Below are 26055 nucleotides of genomic sequence, written 5' to 3' on the forward strand. Positions count from 1 at the left end.
TCCACCATCTCATGGTCACTGCATCCCAAGCTGCCCCCAACCTTCACATCGCTAACAAGGCCATCCCTGTTGCTAAGAACGAGGTCCAGGAGCACCCTCTGCCTCGTCGGCTCCTCTACCACCTGCATCAGAAAATTGTCCTCAACACTTTGTAGGAACCCTTTGGACTGCTTGTGCCTGGCCGAGTCGCTTACCCAGCAGATGTCTGGGTAACTGAAGTTCCCCATGAGGACCAGCGCTTGTGATCGTGAGGCTACTAGCAGCTGCTCGTAGAAGGCCTCATCGACTTCCTCCTCCTGATCTGGAGACCTGTAGTAGACCCCCGCCACTGTGTCTCCCATACCAGCCCACCCCTTAATTCTCACCCACAAGCTCTCCACTTGTCCCTCACTCTCCCCCAGCTGGAGCTGGGTACACTCTAATTGCTCCCTCACATAAAGGGCAGCCCAACCCCCTTGCTTCCCCAGCCTGCCTTTCCTAAAGAGGACATAGCCCTCCATGACTGCGTTCCAGTCATGCGAGCTGTCCCACCACGTCTCAGTGATCGTACCGAGATCGTGGCCTCTCAACCGAACACAGATCTCAAGCTCATCCTGCTTGATTCCCATGCTCCGTGCATTGGTGTACAGGCACTTTAGGGAAGCAGCAGGTGCAGTTACCCCTGGGGGGATGCAAGAAGAAGATACTGGACAGGGGATTGGGAACGCTACCTTCTCTGAGGAGCCCTCAGACAATCCTATGGGAGAGCTGAGAAGTTTTTCCCTGTCTTCAACAGTGACAGCAGTGATGACTTCCCCCAGCCCTTCTCTGTCACCTTTAGCTCCCCTCCCTTCCCCCATCAAACCTAGTTTAAAGCCCTGGTAATCAGCCCAGAGAGCTTGCTCCCCAACACACTTGCGCCCCACTTGGTGTCTGTCCATAGCCCACATACCCAACCTCTCAAAGGACGGCCCAAGATCAAAATACCCAAATCCCTGGTCCAGACACCACCCCGTCAGCCAGTCATTTCTCTGTAAAAGCCTTGCAGGCGCAAAGGTCAGTGCAGAAGGAGGGGGAGAGGTGCTCCAGGCGCCGGAGCAGAAGTCCCCTGCGGCCTGTGGTTAGGCCCATGGTGAAGCAGGATGTCCCCCTGCAGCCCATGGACTACCACGGTGGAGCAGGGTTCCACGCTGCAGCCCGTGGAGGAGACCACGCAGGATCAGGTGGCCCTGCACCGATGGAGGCTCCTGCCTGTGGAAGACCCCTGCCGGAGCAGATTCCGAGCCGGACCTGTAGCCCATGGAGAGGAGCACACGCAGGAGCAGGTGACCTGGCAGGAGCTGCTGCCCGTGGGGGAGCTAGGTCGGAGCAGTTTTCTCCTGAGGGATGGACCCCGTGGTACGGACCCATATCTGGACCAGCTCTGGAAGAGCTGCTGCCTGTGGGAAGCCCACGCCGGATCAGTTCGTCAAGGACTGCATCCCGTGGGTGGGACCCCACAGCACAGGGGACGAGAGTGACCGAGAAGGAGCGGCAGAGAAGAAGTGCTGTAGACTGACCATAACCCCCATTCCCCCGTTCCCCCGCGCCGCTCGGGGGGAGGAGGTGGAAGAGGGTGGATGGGGAGGGAAGGTGCTTTTGGTTTCTTTCCTTTGTTTCTCACTTCTCTAGTTTGTTAGTAATAAGCAATAAACCTTACTGTCTCCCTATGCTGAGTCTGTTTTCCCCTCACAAATAATTACTGTGTGATCTTCTTGTCCTTATCTCAACCTTTGAGCCCTTTTCATTGTATTTTCTCCCCATTCCTCTTTGAGGAGGGGGAGTGAGAGAGTGGCTGTGGTGGAGCTCAGCTGCCCACTCGAGCAGAACATCCACAATGATCTATAATATGTCTTCCATCTCAAACCATTTTAGGATTCTTTAGGATTTGGAGCCTTGGTTTCTCATGGTCGGGAAGATGACCTGGCAATGCACAGACTCTGGGGCTGTTTTCAGAGCACGATGCAGGGAGCAGCCAATGCCTGCCCAGGGCCATGGTGGAAGGGCCCTGGGGGAGCTGCCAGAGGAGCATGAAGCCCACTGGGGTGGTGTTGGAGGATGTTGTGGTTTAACCAGGCAGGCAGCAAAGCACCACACAGCCGTTTGCTGGCTCCCCCCACACCCACAGCAGGATGGGGGAGGGAACTGAAGAAAAAAAAATTAAAGGGCAAAAAAAAATCGAGATGCTCTTAGAAGCTTATCTAAGCGCACTTGTTGAGTGATCTCCCTGTCCTTATCTCAACCCATGAGCCCTTTTCATTGCATTTTCTCCCACTTTTCCTATGAGGACGGGGAGAGAGAGAGCAGTTATGGTAGAGCTCAAATGCTTAGAAGAACAGTACCACCACAGTCCCTTCCAATCCAAACCAGTTTAGGATACTATGAAGTGCTAAAAACCTGCGTGTTAAGAAGAAGACAGTTTAATAGGACAGAAAAGGAAGGGATAATGATGATGATGGTGATAATAATAAACCAACAAATATCCAAAGCAAGTGATACACAGTGCAATTGGTCACCAACCACTGACTGAAGCCTAACCCTTGCTTTAGCAGTGGCAGCCCCCCACCCAGGCTAGCTCCCCTAGATTTTATTGCTGAGCAGTACGCCCTCTGGGATGGGACATCCTTTGGTTCCTTGGGGTCAGCTGTCCTGCTTCTGTCCCCTCCTGGCTCATTGTGCACCCTGGGCTCCTTGCTGCCAGGGCAGTGTGAGGAACAGGAAAGTCCTTGGCTCTGTGCAAGCACTGCTCCGCAACAACTAACACATTGGTGCTGTCAGCATCCTTCTCATCCTAAATCAAACCCATAGCCTATAGCAGCTACAAGGAAAAAAAATACTCCATCCTGACTGTGCCTCTGCCTGCTGTGGGTGATGCAGCAGCCCCCAAGGCAGGGAGAGGACTCCTGTGCTGGGTTGGCCCCAGCCAACAAGGAGCACCCAGCAGCTGCTTCCCCGCTCCGCACCAACAGGACTGGGAGAAATGCGGAGACACAAAAGCAAGACAAGCTCGTGGGTCAAGGTAAGGAGAGTTTAGCAATCACTGCCCTATCTAGCCCCACCACCAGGCTTCGCACCTCTGCGGGGCATTGGGCTGTCCCAGGGGGCCTCCTGCTTACCTGCCTGCTGCTGCCCCGTGTCGTGGTTCCGCTCGAATGGGCAGCCGAGCTCCACCACAGCCGCTCTCTCACTCCCCCTCCTCAAAGAGGAATGGGGAGAAAATATGTGAAAGGGGCTCAAGGATTGAGATAAGGACGAGAAAATCACGCAATAATTAGTGTAACGGGCAAACCAGACTCAGCATAAGAAGACAGATAGTAAGATTTATTGCTCATTACTAACAAGCTAGAGAAGTGAGAAACAAAGGAAAGAAACCAAAAGCACCTTCCCCCCCATCCACCCTCTTCCACCTCCTCCCCCCGAGCGGCGCAGGGGAACAGGGAAATGGGGGTTATGGTCAGTCTACAGCACTTCTTCTCTGCCGCTCCTTCTCGGTCACTCTCGTCCCCTGTGCTGTGGGGTCCCACCCACGGGATGCAGTCCTTGACGAACTGATCCAGCGTGGGCTTCCCACAGGCAGCAGCTCTTCCAGAGCTGGTCCAGATATGGGTCCGTACCACGGGGTCCATCCCTCAGGAGAAAACTGCTCCAACCTGGCTCCCCTACGGGCAGCAGCTCCTGCCAGATCACCTGCTCCTGCGTGGGCTCCTCTCCACGGGCTACAGGTCCGGCCCGGAATCTGCTCCGGCAGGGGTCTTCCACAGGCGGCAGCCTCCGTCGGTGCAGGGCCACCTGCTCCACCGTGGTCTCCTCCACGGGCTGCAGCGTGAAACCCTGCTCCACCGTGGTACTCCATGGGCTGCAGGGGGACATCCTGCTTCACCATGGTCCTCACCACAGGCCGCAGGGGACTTCTGCTCCGGCGCCTGGAGCACCTCTCCCCCTCCTTCTACACTGACCTTGGCACCTGCAAGGCTGTTTCTCACTCCCTTGACTCTCCCGGCTGCTGTGTGGCGCAGCGTTTTTTTTCCCTGTCTTAAATATGCTCTCACAGAGGCGCAAAACAACATCGCTTATTGGCTCAGATCTGGAAAACAACGGGGCCCTTCCCAAACATGGGGCGGCTTCTAGATCTTTCTCACAGAAACCACCCCTATGGCCCCCTGCTACCAAACCTTGCCACGTAAACCCACTACAGCCCCCAGATCCTCCCTGCCCTCCAGGGCAGCCCTTGCAGCACGCCCCCCCACATCCTGCAGCAGCCTGACTGGAGGGAGCTGCTCCTCCGTCCCCGACACCCGAGCAGAGCCCATTTCCCCTGTGTGAAAAGCCCTGCTGCCCTCCTGGCACCTCGCAGCCCAGCAGGAGATGAAACAGCAAGCAGGAGGAGGCCAAGGGGTCTCCGCACATGGCCTCTTCCCTGCCCAGTGCATGTCAGCTGGGACCCACCTTCCCTCCCTGGTGCTCTGCAGCTCCAGTAGCGTCTCAGCTCAGCTCCTGCACCATCTCAGCGCAGCCCCTGCACAGCCTCAGCCCACCCCTGACCCCACTCTTTATAGAGCCCCAAGCCCCTGCACTGGCCACAGTTTATTGGTTGCATGGCGGGGAGATATTTTTTGCTTTCCTGGAAGTCAGGCTATTATCTTTCAGGCAGTGCCAGAAAGTGAAACTTGACAGTTGCTGGCTGTGCTGGAGCAGCCACATCCCCAGGCACTCAGAATCACAGAATCACAGAATTTCTAGGTTGGAAGAGACCTCAAGATCATCAAGTCCAACCTCTGACCTAACACTAACAAGTCCTCCACTAAACCGTATCGCTAAGCTCTACATCTAAACGTCTTTTAAAGACCTCCAGGGATGGTGACTCCACCACTTCCCTGGGCAGCCTGTTCCAATGCCTCACAACCCTTTCAGTAAAGAAATTCTTCCTAACATCTAACCTAAAACTCCCCTGGCGCAACTTTAGCCCATTCCCCCTCGTCCTGTCACCAGGCACGTGGGAGAACAGACCAATGCCTAGCTCGCTACAGCCTCCTTTGAGGTACCTGTAGAGAGCAATAAGGTCACCCCTGAGCCTCCTTTTCTCCAGGCTGAACAAGCCCAGCTCCCTCAGCCGCTCCTCGTAGGACTTGTTCTCCAGGCCCCTCACCAGCTTCGTCGCCCTTCTGTGCACCCGCTCAAGCACCTCGATGTCCTTCTTGTAGCGAGGGGCCCAAAACTGAACACAGTACTCGAGGTGTGGCCTCACCAGAGCCGAGTACAGGGGGACGATCACCTCCCTAGCCCTGCTGGTCACAGGAACAAATTAATTAGGGGGTGATTGAATAGTCAAATTAGGATTGCAGTTGAAGACCTGTGAAAAAAGAGTAACAGTCTCAATGAATTTATTTACAGAGAATGATGAAAATGAAATAAATCCCAATGGACGGGTATGTGTTAGAACTGTTATAAATGGCTCAGTCTTCAAATTAGGGTTATAATCAAAGTTTACAATTTATTAAAGGAATAGAGGTAAGCAAACAGCGCTGGGTGCACCGGGAGTCTCTACTCCACCAGGACGCACACCAGTTACATCAAGTAGCTGATTTTTATGCTCCTAGACTAATACATATTCATTACTACTTCTAAAAAAAATGTGTTATTATAATTAGCTTCCGGGACCCAGTCCCTCCTACTGGAGCATGCACATCAGTCTCCGGTGGTCCCCCTGGGGGTCTCTAGGGGTCTTTCATGCTGAAGGCTCGTAGTCTTCCTCTCCAAGTTTTTTTTCTTGTCCTTCCCCTTTGTACTCCTTGGCACCATGTCAAGTTTACACAGCATCCCCTGCAGGTCTTGTCTCCCAACCGTCCTTCAGCTTCTTTTTTTTTCTTCTTCTTAATCTCTTGGCCACCTGGCCAGATATCAGAGGCTTGCATAGTATACCATAACAGTCACTAGTTGTTATCAGTTGTTCTGAAACACCCAGACATTAAAGACTTCACACAAACACAAATAGCTTTCTTATTGACACTTCACGAGTAATTAAAACATTCCCCACCAGCCATTCCCAGGGACAGTCACACCTATAGTTAATCTCGAAGAAGACAAAAAAAAAAGGCTGTAACTGTTAGAAATAGAAGTTCGGAATAACAAAAGCAAACAGGTTCATAGATTTGAGGAGTATTTTCTGAAGACTTGATAAATTGACTAGAATGAGGGGGAGACTGGGACACACTGCATCTGTGGTTCAAGAATTAAATTGCCAGTGCAGGACCCAGAGGCAGACAGGACTGTTCTTTATTGACACAAATTGTTAAAACATTCCTCACAGAACTAAACAGTTAGGTTGGTCCAATGTGAAACAGGGATTGCTGTGAAAGTAGCAAGGCAGAACTCTAACCTTTGATAGTACATACTGCTTGTTCAGCATTATGGCACCAGGCTGCAAGTCACCTGTGTTAGGAATGTGAAGGGGAACTTCAGCTCCAGCACCTGGAACACTTCCTCCCCCTCCTACTTCACTGACCTTAGTGTCTGTAAGGGTGTTTATCACTTCTGTTTCTCTCCCAGCTGCTGTCTTTCACCCCTGATTCCCCCCGGCTGTTTTTCAGGTCAGCCTGGGTCGTTGCACGCCCTCAACAGAACATATGGTAACCCGGGCTAATGCCCCAGGCCCAGATACTACGTGCCTGGGTCTTGCTACACCGAAGAACCTTTTTCCACCTGTCTGGTTGGAACCCCATAGGGAAAGCAATGGGTAGCCACTTTTGTGGCCAATACGTGTCCTGAGTGTCAATCTGTGAGCCCTGAAGTGACTCCTGGAATGGTTGGATATCCAGAGCTGGGGAGACACCAAGCCTCCTGTCCCAAGGATTGAGCTTCCTGGGCTCGTTCTCGGTCACCTATTGCACATTTTTCATGTATGCATGGAAAATGACTTAGTTTCATGGTGGATGGATAGTATGAAACCTGGCGTGGCTAGTGCTTGAGCGTTAACCACCCTGAATCACCTAAGGTACTGGCTAAGGAAATTTAGCAATGCCACTAGGGCTGCGCTATCTGGCTTGCTGCTTGACCTAAACTTAATAAGGCATGCTACGCTACAAAATAGAACTGCGATTGATTTTTGTTACTTGTCCATGGTCACAGTTGCGAGGACTCTGGGGGTATGTGTTGTACGATCATTCCCAGTTGGTACCAGTGAAGGAATGAGAAGAATTAAGCAAACAACTGAAGATGAATGATAGCAGGAACCCATTTGGAGACTGTATGGGGTGTCTGTGTGTGTGTGTGTGGGGGGGGTGGTGGTGGCATGGCTACAAAACTACTTTGTAGTTCTCCTATGAATTGCATTCTGTGTTCCATGTCTACTGCCCTGGCTGATATCAGTAACAGACTCTCTGTTTCAACAGCGTGTAGTACGGATTGTGGAATATCGATCTCTTCCAACAGTGGACCACGCGGTGGCATGTGTAAGTTGTTTGGTCTGTTGTGGAACACCTTGTCCTGGCATTGGGGGTGGCCTTGGTTACAAAAATGGTCACTCTACACTTTGTTAGTTCTCGCTGCATCTGCCTGTACATCATGTTGTAGCCCATGCTTACTATCCTTTTTATGCAAATATTTTTAACATTTTTATGCAGTTTCATGGCATCTCTATTTTGACACCATGCTGTATCGAAACCATGTACCATGTGTAGGTGAGTACCAGCCTGTTCCACTCTCAGACCATGCGGTGGCATGTGTTAGGACTAAAAACCGTTGTGTTGGTCTGATTTGAAACAGGCATTGTTGGTATGTTAACAAGCTAACTCATTAATAAATTCTTTGTCATTCTATTGCTCGTGTGTGTGTGTGAGTGTATTTGACATCCCCAAACAGCTCACTTGCTTTATATACATATGTATATATAGCTGTTGTCTGATCATTGCTGGGCTGAACCATTCAGTTTCTGCCCCGGAATCTAACTAGAAGAGGGTAAGGGAAGAAAATTGTGCGGGACTTAATATAGCTCCTTTAAAGCAACTGTTCAAGAAGGGAGTGGAATAGTGAAACAATGGCGGTAGCCTCTGTCTTTTGAAGGAAAAATGGGCCTGAATCTTGTACTGCAAACTTTAATTAGGGATGGTCTTTTGGAGCCTTGTATGTCACCTTATAACACTCCAGTTTTACCAGTATGAAAGCCAGACGACTTGTACTGATTGGTGCAAGACCTCAGAAAGGTTGATGAGATAGTATGAAAACGCCACCCTGTGGTTCCTAACCCTTACACTCTGATGGGTCAAATTCCTTATGAGCACGAATGGTTCACTGTTACATATTTCAAGGATGCCTTTTGGGCTTGCCCATTGGATCCTGAAAGTCAGGATATTTTTGCATTTGAATGGGAAGACCCAGAAACAGGCCGTGAACAACAATATTTTGTTGTTTGTTGCACTGGTTTGCCTCAAGGATTCACTGAATCCCCCAGTTTGTTTGGCTGACTATTGGGAAAGATTTTAGAAACATTTCAGATCCCAGAAGGGGAGACATTGTTACAATATGTAGATGATTTGTTGATATCTAGGGGTAGAAAAATCAAAGGTAAAAGAAGCCACAAACAAACTCTTGAGTTTTTTTAAGAGATCATGGGCTAAAAGTATCTAAGGTTAAATTACAATATGTAGAAATAGAGGTCAGATAGAGGGTAGATGGAGAATAAACCTTGAAAGGATTCAGGGAATTGTGCAACTTCCTCTACCTAGAACAAAGAAAGAAGAAAAGTTTTAGGTTTAAATGGATATAGCAGATTTTGGATAGAGGCATATGCGCAGACAACAAAGAACTTATATCTCAAATTATTGGAGGAAAACCTCAATGGATTGAATTGGACAAAAGAAGAAAAAAAAAATAGAGGAACAGTTAAAACAAGATCTGATGACAGCACCAGTCTTCGCTCTTCCTGCCCTAAAGAAATCATTTCATCCTTTCATAACTGCAAGTGAGGGTGCTGCTTTGAGGGTCTTAACCCAAGAATGGGACGAGACAAGAAAACCTGTAGCATATCTGTCTAAATTATTAGATGCTGTATACCGGGACTGGCGAGTGTATTCAGGCAGTGGCAACAACTGCTTTACTGGTGGAAGAGAGCAGGAAAGAATTAACCACTGGGTGGCAATGCAGTGTTGTTACCCCTCACCAAGTGAAGACCATCCTTACTCAGAAAGCAGGAAGGTGGCTGATAGACTCTAAAATACTGGAATATGAAGCTGTCCTGACTGAAAAGGATGATTTAACTGTAACTCCTGAATCTGTTTTGAATCCTGCCTCCTTCTTGTCAAAGGGAAGTGAAGATCCAATGGATGTGGAACATAACTGCTTAGGTCTAAAAAATGAGCAAACAAAGATCAGATTAGATTTACAAGATGTACCCTTGGATGAAGGGGAAATATTGTTCACAGATGGATCTTCTAGGATGATACAAGGAAGGCTATGCAATTGTTATGCCATTGTCAAAGGGATAGATGGGAAAGCTGAGGAAGTGGGAAGACTGCCTATTAATCGGCCAGCTCAAACTTGTGAATTATATGCATTAAATCAATCATTTAAGTTGTTACAAGGGAAACAGGGAACTATATAAACAGATTCTTGATATACATATGGGGTGGTAAATACATTTGGAAATCATTTGGGAAGAAAGGGGTTTAGTAAACAGTAAGGGAAAAGAATTGGTCCATGAAGAAACAATTAGACAGATTCTGGAAAATCTGAAAAAGAGATTGCTATCGTGCATGTTAGAGGACATCAAAGGAAAAATCCCTAGTCGAATGGGGAAACAGAATTGCAGATGAAAAGGCTGAAGAATTGTCCTTGCAATTAGGAGTGGAAATGAATCTGTTTCTTGTACCTGAAATAAAGCCTTCACCTGAAAAGCAAATATTCAATGAAAAAGAGATGGAAACCTTCAAGGAGTTAGGAGCAAAGAAGTCAGAAGGACAGTGGACTCTCCCTGATGATAGAGAAATGGCAAATAAACAAATAATGAGGGAAATTTTATCTGTTCTACATCAAGGAGGCCACTGGGGAGTCCAGGCAATGTGTGACGCTGTACTGAGAAAATATGTGAGTGTAGGAATGTTTACCATAGCTAAGCAGGTGTGTAACAGTTGCATAACACACCAATGGGTGAATAAGAAGGCTGTGTGGAACCTCTGGGTGGATGGGAGCCAGGACTTTGACCTTTTCAGAGCTTCCAGGTAGCTTTTACTGAATAACGTAAAGTAGGCAGATTTAAGTTGCTAGCTTAACTGACCATTTGTCAGGATGGGTAGGAGCTTTTCCTTCAATATCAGTGACATCTAATATTCAGGGGAAGAAGGTAATTCCAGAACAAATAATCCCTAGATATGGGATTGTTGAAAATATAAACTCAGATCAAGGGAGTCATTTTCCTTCATACATGTATGTTTTAGAAAGATTAATGAGAACTTCAGGAATAAAATGGTAGTTTCATACCCCATGGCATCCTTCCTCCTCTGGGAAAGTGGAACAAATGAATCAGACATTAAAGAAACACCTGTCAAAACTGGTTTTAGAGACTAAACTTGTATAATTGCAAACTATAATTGTAAATCAACTTTTTATTTTCAGAGGTAGCTACTGAATGTGACTTGTGACTGGGAGAAAGGACTGGCTCATACAGGCTTGGAGTGCCCGCAAAGGGTTTTTATTCTTGTAGAAGCATGCATCTTATTCTTGATATTCATAATTATTTGGAAACCTAAGATTTATAAACAATGACAGGCAGAGGCTAACTGTTAGTTTTGATCCTGGTGAGTGTACACCTCAGAGAAGGCCTTGGTCAGTTGACAGCTTGGAAAAGGGATGACCAGAGAAGGGGAGCGACAGAAGGAAGAGATGCTATCCAAAGAGACCTGGATAAGTTTGAGAAGTGTTCCCCCGTGAACCGAATGAGGTTCAACAAGTCCAAGTGCAGGGTGTTGCACCTGGGACGGGGCAATCCCAGACATGAGTACAGGCTGGGAGAAGAACTCATTGAGAGCAGCCCTGTGCAGAAGGATTTGGGGGTTTTGGTGGATGAGAAGCTCGACGTGAGCTGTCAGTGTGTACTTGCAACCCAGAAGTCCAACTGCATCCTGGGCTGCAGCAACAGAGGCCTGGCTGGCAGGTGAAGGGAGGTGATTGTCCCCCTCTATTCTGCCCTTGTGAGGCCCCCCTTGGAGTGCTGCGTCCAGGTCCTGGTCCCCCAGCACAAGAAAGATATGGGGCTATTAGAGTGGGTCCAGAGGAGGGCCACAGAGATGATCAGAGGGCTGGAGCACCTCTCCTAGGAAGAAAGGCTGAGAGAGCTGGGGATGTTCAGCCTGGTGAAGCGAATGCTCTGGGGGGACCTCATCACAGCCTTTCAATACTTCAAGAGTTCTTATAAAAAGGGTGAAAAGGGACTTTTTACTTGGGTAGATAATGGTAGGACAATGGGGGATGGTTTTAAACTGAAAGAAGGGAGACTTAGATTCGATGTTAGGAAGAAATTCTTAACGCAGAGGGTGGAGAAGCACTGGCACAGGTTGCCCAGAGAGGCTGTGGATGCCCCATCCCTGGAGGTGTTCAGGGTCAGTCTGGATGAGGCCCTGGCAAACCTGATCTAGTGGGTGGCATCCCTGCCTATGGCAGGGGGGTTGTAACTAGATGGTCTTTAAGCTCCCTTCCAACCCATGCCATTCTATGATTCCATGATTCTAAGAGGCATTCTACAAGCAGCTGGCAGAAGTCATGCAATCGTCAGTGCTTGCTCTCGTAGGGGACTCCAACTTGCAGGATCAGGCTGTCCCCATGGGCCTTAAGAAGAGCTGTTGGGGAGGAAGACTAACATGGCTGAACAGGGAACGTTTGCTGAGTCTTTGAGGGAAAAAGCATTTGCCTTCTGTGGAAGAAGGAACAGGGAACTCAGGGAGAGTACAAGGAGTTTGCTAGCATATGCAGAGAGGAAATCTGAAAGGCTAAAGGCCAGCATGAACTCAAACTGGCAGCTGTGGTGAAAGACAATAAAAAACATTTTCACAACTATACTAACAGTAAAAGCAGGACCAAGGAGAGTCTCCATCTTTTACTGGAACATGACTACGGAGGATAAGGAAAAGGCTGAGATTCTCAATGCCTTCTTTACATCTGTCTTCAGCAGTCAGACCAGTTATCCTCAGGTCTCAGCCTCAGGGTCTCAGGCTCCTGACCTGGAAATCTGGAGCAGAATAACCCCCCCACAGTTCAGGTGGAAAGAGACCCGCTGCTCCACCTGGACTGTCACAAGTTCATGGGGCCATATGGGATCCACCTGAGGGTGCTGAGGGAGCTAGCAGATGTGTTTGCTGAGCCAATTTCCATCATATATCAGCGGGCCTAGTCAACTGGAGATGTTGCAGATGACTGGAGACTTGCAAATATGACACCCATTGATAAGAAGGTAATGGGCCCAAGTTGTACCAGGGGAGGTTCAGCTTGGAAATGAGGAGACATTTCTGCTCAGAAAGAGCAGTCAGGCATTGGGATGGTTGCCCAGGGAGGCAGTGGCATCACCATCCCTGGGGGGTGGTGGACAAGGGGTAATGGCTTTAAACTAAAAGAGGAGAGATTTAGATTAGAAATTAGGAGGAAAATCTTTAATATGACAGCAGTGAGGCACTGGCACAGGTTTCCTAGAGATGCTGTGGATGCCCCATCCCTGGAGGTGTTCAAGGCCAGGCTGGATGGGGCTTTGAGCAACCTTGATCTAGTGGGAGGTGGCCCTGCCCATAGCAGGGGGATTGGAACTAGATGATCTTCAAAGTCCTTTCCAACCCAAACCATTCTGATTTTATGATTCTAGGAGAATTGTGGCTCACCTTGAAATGAAGCATGCAGTGACCAGTCCAGTCCAACTCAAACAGTTTACTAGCAAAGACTACAAAGCATTATAATGAATCACCACTCTTGACAGCTCTTCAGGAGACTCTGGTCATTGGGTTTGCAGCAGGATTGCAGGAAAAGTGCACAGTAAACACCCCTGCCACTGCACTGGTGCAGGCAGAGCCACTTCCATGTTCTCCAGACCCTTTTTGTTCAGTTGCCACCTGCCTGTCTTAACAGCACAAACGCTAAGCTCACGCACTGCTGACAGCTGCTGAGGAAGCTGCAAAGCTGTCTAATTCTCTACATTGGTTATAAAGGGCTTTTACCCAACACAGAAGTGCAGGGCAAAAGCAGTTGGGGTGGCTGGGAGCTGCTGGGAAGTTTGCCAGGCCCAAGCTCATGAGTAGGAGTGGCTCATGGAAGTGGGGGCACATCTTAACCTAGGACATATGCCTAATAACCACACAGTTAAAAGTCACTGTCTAAATCCGCATAGGCTGCTGCGTTAATTGCTTTAATGGTGTCGTGGTTTAACCCGGCCGGCAGCTAAACACCACGCAGCCGTTCGCTCACCCTCCCCCCTCCCTCTCTGGGACGGGGGAGAGAAATGGAAAGTGAAGCCCGTGAGTTGAGATAAAGACAGTTTAATAAGACAGGAAAATAATAATAACAAAATAATAATAACAATAATAACAATAATAATACAATGGTGATAATAGGGAAATAATAATAATATGTACAAACAAGTGATGCACAATGCAATTGCTCACCACTCGCTGACCGATGCCCAGCCTAACCCCGAGCAGTCCGGCCCCCTCCCCCCGGCTAGCCACCCCTATATATTGTTTAGCATGACGTCAGATGGTATGGAATACCCCTTTGGCTAGTTTGGGTCACCTGTCCTGGGTCTGTCCCCTCCCAGCTCTTACTGCACCCCCAGCCTGTCCGTTGGCAGGACAGAGCAAAAGGCTGAGATGTCCTTGGCTTAGTATAAGCACTGCTCTGCAACAATTAAAGCATCGGGGTGTTATCAGCACTCTTCTCATCCTAAGCCAAAACACAGCATTCCACCAGCTACTAGGAAGAAAATTAATTCTGTGCTAACTGAAACCAGGACATCTATCCACCCCTTATTCCATACCATTTATGTCATGTTCAGGTTACACTCTTTTCCATACATTCTAATTAGTCACCTATAGTAATCATGGTAGTGATAACATACAGTGTAATATACTAATTAACATGGTACAATTCAGTTCATGGGCTATTCTCACCCAGTATTAAATCTCCTTGAGGTACACACCGGACCTCTCCGTTCTTTTGCATCACCCACCAAGTGTATCCAGGTCCCTGAGCGAAAACAATTCCACGAATAGGTTTGCCTTTTCCTGAGGCAGGAGTAGCCCAGACTGTTTTACCCAGCATATTTTTTACATGCACTACAGGAACTTTATCCCCATCTACAGTACGTAACAGGTTTGATTGGGCAGGTCCAGCTCGGTTGGTGGATCCCCTAGTATTGACTAACCAGGTGGCCTTTGCCAAATGCGTATCCCAGTTTTTGAACGTCCCAGCGCCCATTGCTTTCAAGGTAGTCTTTAACAGGCCATTGTATCGTTCAACTTTCCCGGAGGCTGGTGCATGATAGGGGATGTGATACACCCATTCAATACCATGTTCTTTGGCCCAAGTGTCTATAAGGTTGTTTCGGAAGTGAGTCCCATTGTCTGATTCTATTCTTTCTGGGGTGCCATGTCGCCATAGAACTTGCTTTTCAAGGCCCAGGATGGTGTTCCGGGCGGTGGCATGAGGCACAGGATATGTTTCCAGCCATCCGGTGGTTGCTTCCACCATTGTAAGTACGTGGCGCTTGCCATTGCGAGTTTGAGGGAGTGTGATGTAATCAATCTGCCAGGCCTCTCCATATTTATATTTCAGCCATCGTCCTCCATACCAAAGAGGCTTTGACCGTTTGGCTTGCTTGATTGCAGCACATGTTTCACAGTCATGAATAACCTGTGCTATAGCGTCCATGGTCAAGTCCACCCCTCGATCACGAGCCCATCTGTATGTTGCGTCTCTACCTTGATGGCCTGAGGTGTCATGGGCCCAGCGGGCTATAAATAATTCACCTTTATGCTGCCAATCCAGGTCCACCTGAGCTACTTCAATCTTAGCAGCCTGATCCACCTGCTGGTTGTTCTGATGTTCTTCAGTAGCCCGATTCTTGGGCACATGAGCATCTACGTGGCGTACTTTCACAGCCAGGTTCTCTACCCGAGCAGCAATATCTTGCCACAATGCAGCAGCCCAGATGGGTTTGCCCCTACGCTGCCAGTTGTTTTGCTTCCATTGCTGTAACCATCCCCACAGGGCATTTGCTACCATCCATGAATCGGTGTAGAGATAGAGAACTGGCCATTTTTCTCGTTCAGCAATGTCTAAAGCCAGCTGAATGGCTTTCACTTCTGCAAACTGACTCGATTCACCTTCTCCCTCAGCAGCTTCTGCAACTCGTCGCGTAGGACTCCATACAGCAGCCTTCCATCTCCGATGCTTCCCCACAATACGACAGGACCCATCAGTGAACAGGGCATATTTCTTTTCATTCTCTGGCAACTGGTTGTACAGTGGGGCTTCTTCAGCACGACCCACCTCCTCCTCTGATGATATCCCAAAGTATTTGCCTTCTGGCCAGTCCATGATCACTTCTAATATTCCTGGGCGACTGGGGTTTCCTATTCGAGCCCGCTGAGTAATCAGTGCAACCCACTTGCTCCATGTAGCATCAGTTGCATGATGCGTAGAGGGGACCCTTCCCTTGAACATCCAGCCTAGTACTGGCAATCAGGGTGCTAGGAGGAGCTGCGCTTCAGTACCGACCACTTCCGAAGCAGATCGAACTCCTTCATATACTGCCAATATCTCCTTTTCAGTTGGAGTATAGTGGGCCTCAGATCCTCTGTATCCCCGACTCCAAAACCCCAGGGGCCGACCTCGAGTTTCCCCAGGTTCTTTCTGCCAGAGGCTCCAGGTGGGGCCGTTCTCCCCGGCTGCAGTGTAGAGCACATTCTTTACATTTGGTCCTGTTCGAACTGGCCCAAGGGCTACTGCATGGACTATTTCCTGCTTGATTTGTTCAAAGACTTGTCGTTGTTCAGGGCCCCATTCAAACTCATTCTTCTTACGGGTTACTTGGTAGAGTGGGTTTACAATCAGACTGTAATTTGGGATGTGCATTCTCCAAAACCCCACAACACCTAGGAAAGTCTGTGTTTCTTTTTTGTTAGTTGGTGGAGACATAGCTGTTATTTTGTTGATCACATCCATTGGGATTTGACGACGTCCATCTTGCCATTTTATTCCTAAAAACTGGATCTCTCGTGCAGGTCCTTTGACTTTATTTTGTTTTATGGCAAAACCGGCTTTCAGAAGGATTTGGACTATTTTCTTCCCTTTCTCGAAAACTTCCTCTGCTGTGTCACCCCACACAATAATACCGGCTAGCTCAGTCGGTAGAGCATGAGACTCTTAATCTCATCAGAAAAAGAACAGAACCTGAGTACTAAGTTTATGAATGCAAACAATAACCCCAAATAACTAAATAGCTGAGTTCCCCACAAATGTTCACCTGCTCGCAGACCCTGCTGTTCTTTCTGCAAGTGTGACAAGTATTGCTGCAGGGAAACTGTTCTTTTGCCAGTGTCATTTCTTTTCCCATAGCAGCTGATAAAACTGGTACTTGCTAATGCTGCCTTTGCTCTTGGTACTTGGTCTTGATCTTGGCGGTATGACTGCTTCCTGCAGGAATATTTTTCTAGTTTGCTTTAAGACAAAGCTGAGGTAAATATTTATGGCAAGAAAGGGAGAGGACTTTGACTTTATCATGCAGCAAGGGAATCGCTGAGCAGCGGCATGAGAAGCACTCCTTAGTTCACCCAACGTTGCAGTAATTACATTTAGTTTTATTGACATGGTTAAATCATAATCATTAAAAGAAGATTTTGTGGTTATCCCCATATTATGTTCTTCTAAAATGCAAAACACTTGCAGTTTTTCCTTCATACCAACTTAGCCTAACATTTCTCCAGTTCAGCGAGTGCATTCTGCTTTGTAACTGTGTGCCATGAAGCAGGGATTTCTCCTCTGCCATGAAATTTCCCATTGTAGCATTGTTCTAGCTGTGTCCTGAAAGAAGACACAAACCATTTCCAGTATGCTTGCATGGATGGATCAGGAAGAATGCTCCAAGTGGAATAGGGATGTCCTGCATCCCGGTATTTCTTGTAGGGGATCCTTCTGTCTTCACCAACCACGAATGTGCAGTCACTTGAAACAAGGCTAGAACAAATATCAATGATTAGGTTGTCTGTTTTATGCCATCTGCGTCCTGTCAAAACTTGTGGATGATGGAAGACAACCCGGTGGTCTCCGTCATGGTTTGGCATAGTGTTAGTGCAAACAGCCCCACAAAATGGACACTGCTCCTGGCACCCTGCAAACTGCTCAGCCAGTATTGTGTGAGGCTGCCTTTCAAAGGAGCTCATACGAGCTTCTTCAAACTCTTTCCTGAGATCATCAATAACGGGAGACAGTGCTTCTGTCATGGCATAATTCAGGAACTCTATGTCTGTTATCTCCTGATTTTCAATGCCCTTCAGGTCGCTCCTGGGCAAGCTTAGCACATCTCCGATTGCTCTGCAGAATTCATCCAGCCAAAGAGAGATTTTATCCTTTCTGTCTTTTCTGTCTTTGACAATTGTGGTTGATGCAAAAACTGCTGACTGAATGTTTTCATAGTAACGAGAGAGGGAGTCTCTTAAAAACATCTCTAACCTTTTGTACTTATCTAAACAGTACGTCTCAACTTTTGTCTTAATGTAATTATTTAAAAAGTCTCCTGGGGCATTAAGATAATACATGAATTTTTCAAAATTCTCTTCCTCTGCTAGGTATTTCAGCATGCAAGCTTCCAGAGTGGATCTATTGCCTCTGAAATCTGGAATTTTATCCTTCACGTCTCGAGCTATGTCAAGAGCTGTCTTCTCATAGATGGCGTGTCGGAGAGCTGGGGCAATCTTGCTGCACAGGAAATCAGCAAATGTTGTGATGCAAGAGGCTCCTTGGCAGGAAATCTGGAAACATTTGAAGAAGTCTTCTCTCTTGCTCTCCAGGTAGACGACTGGATCATTTGCTTTCCTGAATGCTGCATGCATGTCTTTAAACCTTTCTGCTGCCATTCTGCACAGGTACAGTGATAAATCTATTTTGTAAACTTTATTAAAACAGTAATTTGCAGTGTTAAGAACAGACTTCATACCTTCCTCCACTTCATTTAGTATTTCATGAATAAAAGTTCGACTGTAATCCATTTTGTCCTTTTCCTTCTTCTCAATATTTGCCTTCACACGCATTATGATACTATCTGTAATGCGTTGCATGCTGTTCTCATCGGCATCGTCCAAACTCTTAGAGAAGCCAAGGAAATTTTTCTTCCTAGACACGTGGTTCTCTTTGTCAACACAAAAGACAGTCTTTTGGGAAAACTTTCTGATTCGTTTAGCTATATTAAGCTCCTTAAAGTGATCTAGAAGGACATTTTCTATGTCCACATCGATGTCCACCTGTTCCAGAGGGGGAGTGGCAGAGGTCACTTCAGCAACCCACTGCTTCCAGATAGAATTGAACCAGTTTCTCAGTTCACTTTCACCTAATTTCTGGCCTTTTAGAGACAGGGCCAACTCTCTGCTCTTTCTCAGGAGCTCGTTTTCATATTCAGACTTCCTCTCATCCAGTTTACTCTGGCTCTTCTTTACTTCTAGAAGTTTCTCACACTTCCTTCGCGTTTCAACAAGAAGGGACTCTCTCAGTTCTTTCAGCTTCAGTTCCGTGCTGCTTTTCCACTGGATCAGTATTTCATGGTCTTTGTCTTCACTGAAGAATGTTTCCATGTTCTTGGTGATGGCATCACTTCTCTCTTGCACCAGTTCTTCAAGGTGTTCCGTGGTGACCTTGACCAACTCCCCGTTCTGCACCTTGTTTTCCAGTTTCATTTGCAAGTCTAAGATGTGACTTCTCAGCTGCCAGGTCCACTGACTAAATGCAGTTTCCAGTTTCTTGTAGGCAGCAATCTCCACTGAATTCTTGAAGCTGAAAACAAAGTTTTCATTCAGCAGGGCATTCCATAGGTCACTAATACGAACTTTCAAGCTGGAGAGCCTCAAAACGCTGCTGTGCGATTCCTTCTTGGCAGCTTGGAGAATTTTGCTCTTTAATTCCTGGACGTTCTGGCTGTAGGTGGGGTTGGGCGGTGCCATCGGTGGGTTTCCTTCCCACAGGTGAGCAAAGTAATGAATGTGGGTGTTCACGTCAAAGCGGATGACGTCGCTGAAGCAGGTGATGTCACAGAATTCCTGCTGGGCCGCGGTCACGGTCATTTCATCCAGCTTTTCCTGCAGACGTCTTTGTCCTTCCATGTTCTGTTCCTTTGCGGTTATTTCGCCTATGTTTTGGTGCACAAAGAGGCAGGCTGGGGAAATATTAACTTGCTTCATCCTCAGGAAAGCATGCACAGCAGTCTGAAGGACGTCTTGCATTTCCGAAGGATTTTCTCCAAAGATGTTGATCAGAGTCATGTTGCCGATGCCAATGACAAAGGTGGCCAGCTCACTGCTGTGATTAAGTGACTGCTTATTGGCCATCTCTATGGCACGAAGTCCTTCTGTGTCAACAACGAGCAGGTAATCAAAGTTCAAATCCTGTTGGAGCTTCTCGTCCACTTTAATGAGCTGCATAAACGCTCCCTGGGTGCACCTCCCTGCGCTGACGTTAAACTGCAGACCAAACATGGCATTCAGCAGGGTTGACTTCCCTGTGCTCTGGATGCCAAGCACGGAAAGCACAAAAACTCGCTTGTCCCCTAGCTTCTCAATTAACCTGTCAAAGATGGCTCCAATCCATTGCAGTGGTACGTAAGAAGCATCACCATCCATCAGCTCAATGGGATACCCTAAAAGCATCAGATTGGCAGCAATTTCAGGTAGTTTGACATACCATTTTTCTTTGGAGTTTGTTGATTCCAGTGCCTCATAAATCTGCCCCACCTCTCTCAAAATATGCTCAAGGCCAATGGACGAATCATTGGTTTCATCAGAAAGGGTATCTAATTTCTTCATTAATTCAGTTTTCAGGTTGTTATTTTCATTGCTTTTCTTTAATGCCAGGATTTGAGACCATAACTGATGATACTTTCTCTTCAGCTCATCAAGGCGATCAGAGGAGATGTCGTCCATGAAGATCTTCATCCACTGCAGAAAGAATTTCTTGGTATTGTCTGGCTGTGACTGGAGAAAGTCAAGGACTGTTTTCATCAGCTGATTGAGGGGAAACGCTTTGCCTAGTTGCTTTCTTCGTATTGCAGACTTCTCCAATTCAATTTGGCTCCCATGATGCTTTATGCTCTTGTTCCTCTTTTCCTGCAAGCGAGTGAGTTCTTTGTCCTTTTTACACCACAGGTACCACAGTTTTCCCTGAAGAGGCAGTAGCTGTGATTTGATCTCAGTCAACTTCTCCTTCTTCAACAGATTCACCAGTTTGATTGCCGTTTCTTTGGCTGTCACGCACGCTTCTGCATCTTCATCGACTAAGAAGCCGTGCTGGCGAGCTGTGCTCAGGCATGCATTGAGGCTAACAAGCGTGCTCGACCCTTCCACTAGGTCTCGGATGGTTTTTGTCAGCTCACCCACTAATTCTGCTTCATTTCTGTTCTTGATCCCTATTCTTACGTTTTGGCCAGATCGGCTAGCTGCAATGCTCTCTTTCTCAGTAAAAAGGCAAACCAAAGGCCTCTGAGACTGCCACAGATCATGTAAAATTCTCCTGCCTTTCTCGTTGCTCTGATCCAACTTAGAAACAAGAACCACATTCACGGCAGAGATCTCCTGTAAAAACTGCAGCTGGGGTTCGTGATCCCTTGCATCTCCATGCAGGTTACAGAAAGCAACAGGGCCGTTAAAGCTGTCGTCGTCGCTACCACGGGGAAGGTACCAGGAGATCTCCACAACTCCTTTCATCAGGAAGCAGTCTTTGGTGCTGCCTTTGCAATGGCGGTGGAAAAAAGTGTCGTGCTTTTTCATGCTCAGCAGGGCATTCAGGAGCTGAGACTTGGAAGAGGAAGGAGAGCTGCTGATGCGGAGGAAGGACACGATGGGCATCTCTGCCTGATAAATGAGTTTGTTGTTGTGACTGCTAATCCTCGTCTGCTCTCCCAATTTCACCGTCCCTTTCCAGCTCTTCTTGATTTGGCTGAGGGACCAGAGAGGGAACTCTATCTGTGAAGTGCCTGGGTTTGGTACCAGGAGGGGTAGTGCAAACTGGCAGAAAGCGAGCTTGGATGAAAGGTACTGTCTCATGAAATCATCAGCACAATGAAAAATTGCCATCTGGAGGTCCATGGGGTGCACATGACTCTCCCTGCTTGCAGATTCAGGGGCTTCTTTGTCCAAGTCACTGAGAAAGTCATCAAAGGAATCAGAGGGCTCGTGCTCCTCCCCTGAGGTGTTTGGTGCGGAAACAACTCCTGGCTTACTCGTCTCCTTGCAAGTCAGGTACCTCACCCGATAATCCACGGTCAGGAGCCTTTGCAGGAAGTAAAATGGTAGCTCGCTGTCCTTGCTGGGCTGGCTGTTGTGTACGGATGTCCGGTGTATTATGTGGAAATCTTCTGTGCCCATTTTTCTTGGATAGTACCTTTCCAGCCCGAGGCGCTTAAGTAAGTTGAGGAACTCCGGGTTTGCAGCGGCTTGACTTGCTTTGGATTTGCTGCTGTCTGATTTGGGTTTGCACTGACTGGGAGGCTGCATGCCTTGAAAAGCATCTTCCAGGTCTTTCATTATACTGTCTTTGTTCAGGTTGCCAGATGTGTCCTCCAGTTGCCCATCGATGAAAGATTGCAAATCTCTTTCCAGCATCTCCCAGTCTTTGAATGCGTTGTGCTTTTCGAGGAGAGCTTTCATCTCTGTGGACCATGTGTTTTTCATCTTTTCTTTCATGAAAACTAAGCGGTCATTCTTCTGCTCAGGGGTCACCTTCTTGTTTTCGGATGTTATGGTGAGCCCCGTCAGCAGCAGGAAGGCCTGAGCTCTGCAAACATCCTGTTCCTTTAGGCTCTGATATTCCTTATGTGCCACGTGCATTTTCTTTATCATGAAATTAATTTCTGGACACCCAAGGAGGTACTGAAAAGTGCCGTATTCTACTTGGTATCCTGTGCTGGTTGTAACTAAGAGCACTAAGAGTTCTATGTCTTCCTGTGCCCTTTGCTGCAGAGACTGGAGCAAGGAAGAAACAGCCAGGCTTATAGTGAAGGTGGCTTTGATCTTTGCCTCATGAATGGCAGATGCAGAATTTGCCGGTGCGTAGGTGACTTCCATGATGTACTCCTTCATCTGCTGCAGTGTTGTATTGAGATCTTCAAGACTGGAAATACTGGGAGTTTTGGGAAGTGTCTGTTCCTCCTGGAAGACCCACTGCATGATAAAGGAAGCCCTGGGGAAGTCCTTGACAGAATAGATGTGAGGATCCAGCAGGCACTGCAGCAGAGATTTGATGTAGGTGGTGTTTTCTGGAGAAGACTTCTGGCAAAAAGAAACAGTGTTCACCAGGAACCCCTGCAATGCTTTGTCTGACAGGCATATGTTGATCCAGACGCTGTGATTTTTTGTTCTCTTATTCAGACTCTGTTTAAAATCTAGCAACATGAGCAGTTTCTTTTCATCCACTGTCCCCTCCCAGGTCTTCACTTGCTCCAGGAAAGCTCTGGCCTCTTCTACAGCACTGGCCAGTTCCTCTCCAAAGATCACACCGGTGGTGTGATTCGTTAGCTCTTCGTAGGCAGCCCTGAGGCCGCTGCCCATTTGATGGGAGGATTTAAAATCGCTGCTGTGGTTGGACAGGATTATATCCCACACTGGAATCAGCTGAGAGCCCCGGTCGATCACATACCAGGTTGTGTTATTGGCCATAAGCCCGCATTTCCACTCGGGAAGGGAATCCGTCTCTGCTGGGCCCCCTGTTTTGGTCACATAGAGCTGAACTGCTCTGTGGGTGCTGCTTCTGTCTCTTCCCTGAAATGATGCCTGTGAGATGGAGTTTGAAGCATCCCCCTTCACTCCCCTCTTGGTACTGAAGCCACTGAAGCTAGCCCCAACGTAGCTGTTCAGTGCTTCAGATGTTTGTTGCTTCATCTCATCCCATTGCTCTGCTCTGAAACCTTCGGCAGATGCTTTCCACCAGAATATTCCCCCAAAGTGGAGGGGTCCCTGGTTCACGTGGGACCCAAACCTGCTGAAGAAGCTGGCGCACCTGCTCTTCAGTAGGTGGAACCTGTCTGCCTCCTGGGTGATGCTCAGAAGCTGTTCGATGTCTTGCAGCTCTCGCAGGGCTGCGTCTGAGAGGCGAAGCTGGTCCTTTTGGAAGTAGTAGGAGGCCAGAGGCATGTATTGGTACTTGGTGGTGCAAATGTACGCCTGCTCCGAGCGTGACCGACGGGAGTCCTCTGACTGTGAGGACTTGCTGGAATCTACACCTGTTTCAAAACTGAACCCCCAGAACCCAGCTTTGACAGAAGCATTGATGCTGAACCCCAGCTGCTCCATGGACTTGGTGAAAGTGGCTTCTGCTGCAGAGGAGGAGAACTCCTTCCTCTCAAGCAGCGACCCTTGCACTGGACCAGTGAGCATGAAGCCATCAGGGACCCTGATGAGTTGCTCTCGCTTTGCCAGCACATCCTCCAGGCTCTTGGTTTGGTAAATCCCCTGCAGAGCCAGGCCTCCCGATGCCCGCCTCAGAACCTCCTCGTCAGAGACGTTCTCCCTCTTCCCCATGGACTTCTCCTGCTGCTCCAGTTGCTTCTGGATGCTCACCAGCTCATCCAGCAATGCCTTCTCTGGAGGTTCCCAGTACTCCTTGGGAATGTCCATGGCTTGCTGTAGGGCCTCCACTTTCTGTCTTATCATTTCCTTGCTGTGGCTGTGGCTCTTCTGCATTTCTTCCAGCTCCCGTAGGATTGACTTGGCTTCTTCTTGCCTCTGCTTCATCCTCTCCAAGTGCTGCTTCTGCAGCTCATCAACACCTCTTTCGTTGCCTGTAATAGCTCTCATTATGTGCAACTAGGGTAAGGGTGGTTATCCGTGAATGTGATAGTTCAGTGTTCTGAATCCCACCGGAACCCCAGATGGTTAATTGGTTATTGGTGAATGTCTGGCTGGAGCCTCAGACAGTTAACACATTATTGGTGAATGTCCGACTGGATCAGTACCCTGAATCCAACCAGGCCCATAACAGTTAATCAATCAGCTACACCCCTTAACGTGACAGCAGGAAACAAGGCAAAGATAAACAAAAAACTTCTAAATACTGTCCTTCACCAGGTCAAAGTCCAGAAAGGTAAAAATTTAACCTCCTCTTCCTCATCGCCTTCATCCTGAAAGACACCTGCCCACGACCACCAGGCTACACTGCGCAGGCACAACCAGAAGGAGCTAAGGGCGGGGAGTACAGAAAGGAGTACTTGGAAGAGGTCCTCCTTTTGGGGGAAAACAATGAATATGTATTAGAGCTCATGCAATATGTAACAGTATTTCTGTATAAAGTTGTGAGAGACGATCAGGCAGGCGCGCACATTTTTGAGGGAAGCTATTCTCAATGCGCCCAGTGCAAGGCAATAAAGTATACGTACTTTACAACCCTATGGTTTTAGAGTCTTTTCCTCACATCAGTAGCAACTGGAGACTGGATAACCTTAATGAAGCCAATACTCTCACCACCCACATACCCGTATAGTTTTTCATGCACTAAACAAAGCTACTAAATAAAGGTACACAACTAAAACTACTAAATAACGGAACAAAGATGGTAAATCAACTAAAGAGGAAGACATATGAGGAGTGGCTGAAGTCACTTGGATTGTTCAGCCTGGAGAAGAGGAGACTGAGGGGAGACCTCGTGGTGGCCTCCAACTTCCTCACGAGGGGAGCGGAGGGGCAGGCACTGAGCTCTGCTCTCTGGTGACCAGCAAGAGGACCCGAGGGAACGGCATGGAGATGTGCCAGGGGAAGTTCTGGCTGGATATCAGGAAAAGGTGTTTAATGAGAGGGTGTTGCAGGCACTGGAGGCCAGGAGGTCTAGGGGCCTCCGCTGTGGCCCCTGCCCTGCCCAGCGCAAGTCAGCGGGGACCTACCTGCCCTCCCTGGTGCTCTGCAGCTTCTGCACTGCCTCAGCGCAGCTCCAGCAGCCTCTCAGCCCAGCTACTGCACTGCCTAAGCCCAGCTCTGACCCCACTTTTATAAAGGCCCAAGCTTCTTCACAGGTTGCGGTTTCCTGTTTACACAGCAGGGAGAAGCTTGCTTCTTTCTTGGACGTCAGGCCATTAGATGATACAGCACCTGAAAGTGAACTTTGGCAGCTGCTGGCTTTGCTGGGGCTGAGCCAGGCTGCTGGGGCATCCGCATCCCCAGGCACACCCTGTGCCCCTGGTGTGCAGGTACGGGGGTTTTACTTTGCTGGGCAGCTGCACTCCACAACTGTACTCTCACTCCCACTCCTTTGAAGAAGATGGGGAGAACAAAGTATGCTGAAAAGAAAAAAAAATCATGGACTGAGATAAGGATAATTTAATTAATGGGAAAAGAAAAGGAAAAGAAGAATGAAGAAAACAAAAACAAACAAAAACAAAAATAAACAAACAAACAAACAAAAAAAGAAACACAAGCAAAGGCTGGGTGGAAGCACTGCAAGAGAGAAAAGAAATTCCTGTCTACTTCCCATCGACTGGTTTAGTTGGAGGCCAGTAACCAGCAGAGTACCCTGGGGTCAGTAGCGGGTCTGGTTCAGTTTGACTTTAATCCTCATTGATGATGTGGGTGATGGGGCAGAGGGAGCCCTTACCAGGTCTGCAGATTGGCACAAAGCTTACAGGAGTGGGGGATACACCAGAGGGTGCTGCAGCCGACCCGAGGGATCCGGCCAGCCTGGAGAAATGGGTCAGTAAGAGCCTCCTGCAGTTCCATAATGCCTCCTGCAGTAGTTTGGCCAGCATATAGGTCTGAGAAAGACTTAAATTTATATGTTAATAACAAATGTCCTCTTTTGGAAGAAGAATCAAGAAGAAAAAGGAAA

General features: G+C 48.0%; 2 protein-coding genes across 4 annotated transcripts in view; both read right to left on the reverse strand.

The window, feature by feature from the left end:
* LOC137854999 (interferon-induced very large GTPase 1-like) overlaps positions 1-26055 on the reverse strand; it is an 81948-nt gene that overhangs the window by 18859 nt on the left and 37034 nt on the right. The gene's annotated exons all lie outside the window — the stretch shown is intronic.
* LOC137855004 (interferon-induced very large GTPase 1-like) lies at positions 16953-24043 on the reverse strand. Its single transcript, XM_068679072.1, has one exon. The coding sequence runs from the start codon at positions 24036-24038 to the stop codon at positions 16956-16958; it is 7083 nt and encodes a 2360-aa protein (XP_068535173.1). The 5' UTR covers positions 24039-24043; the 3' UTR covers positions 16953-16955.

Source organism: Anas acuta, chromosome 3 (genome assembly GCF_963932015.1).
Source record: "Anas acuta chromosome 3, bAnaAcu1.1, whole genome shotgun sequence".
Taxonomy (NCBI): Eukaryota; Metazoa; Chordata; class Aves; order Anseriformes; family Anatidae; genus Anas; species Anas acuta.

Bases quoted from the DNA above. Each gene is read 5' to 3' on its own strand.
- LOC137855004 (XM_068679072.1), bottom strand. From the start codon at position 24,038: ATGAGAGCTATTACAGGCAACGAAAGAGGTGTTGATGAGCTGCAGAAG.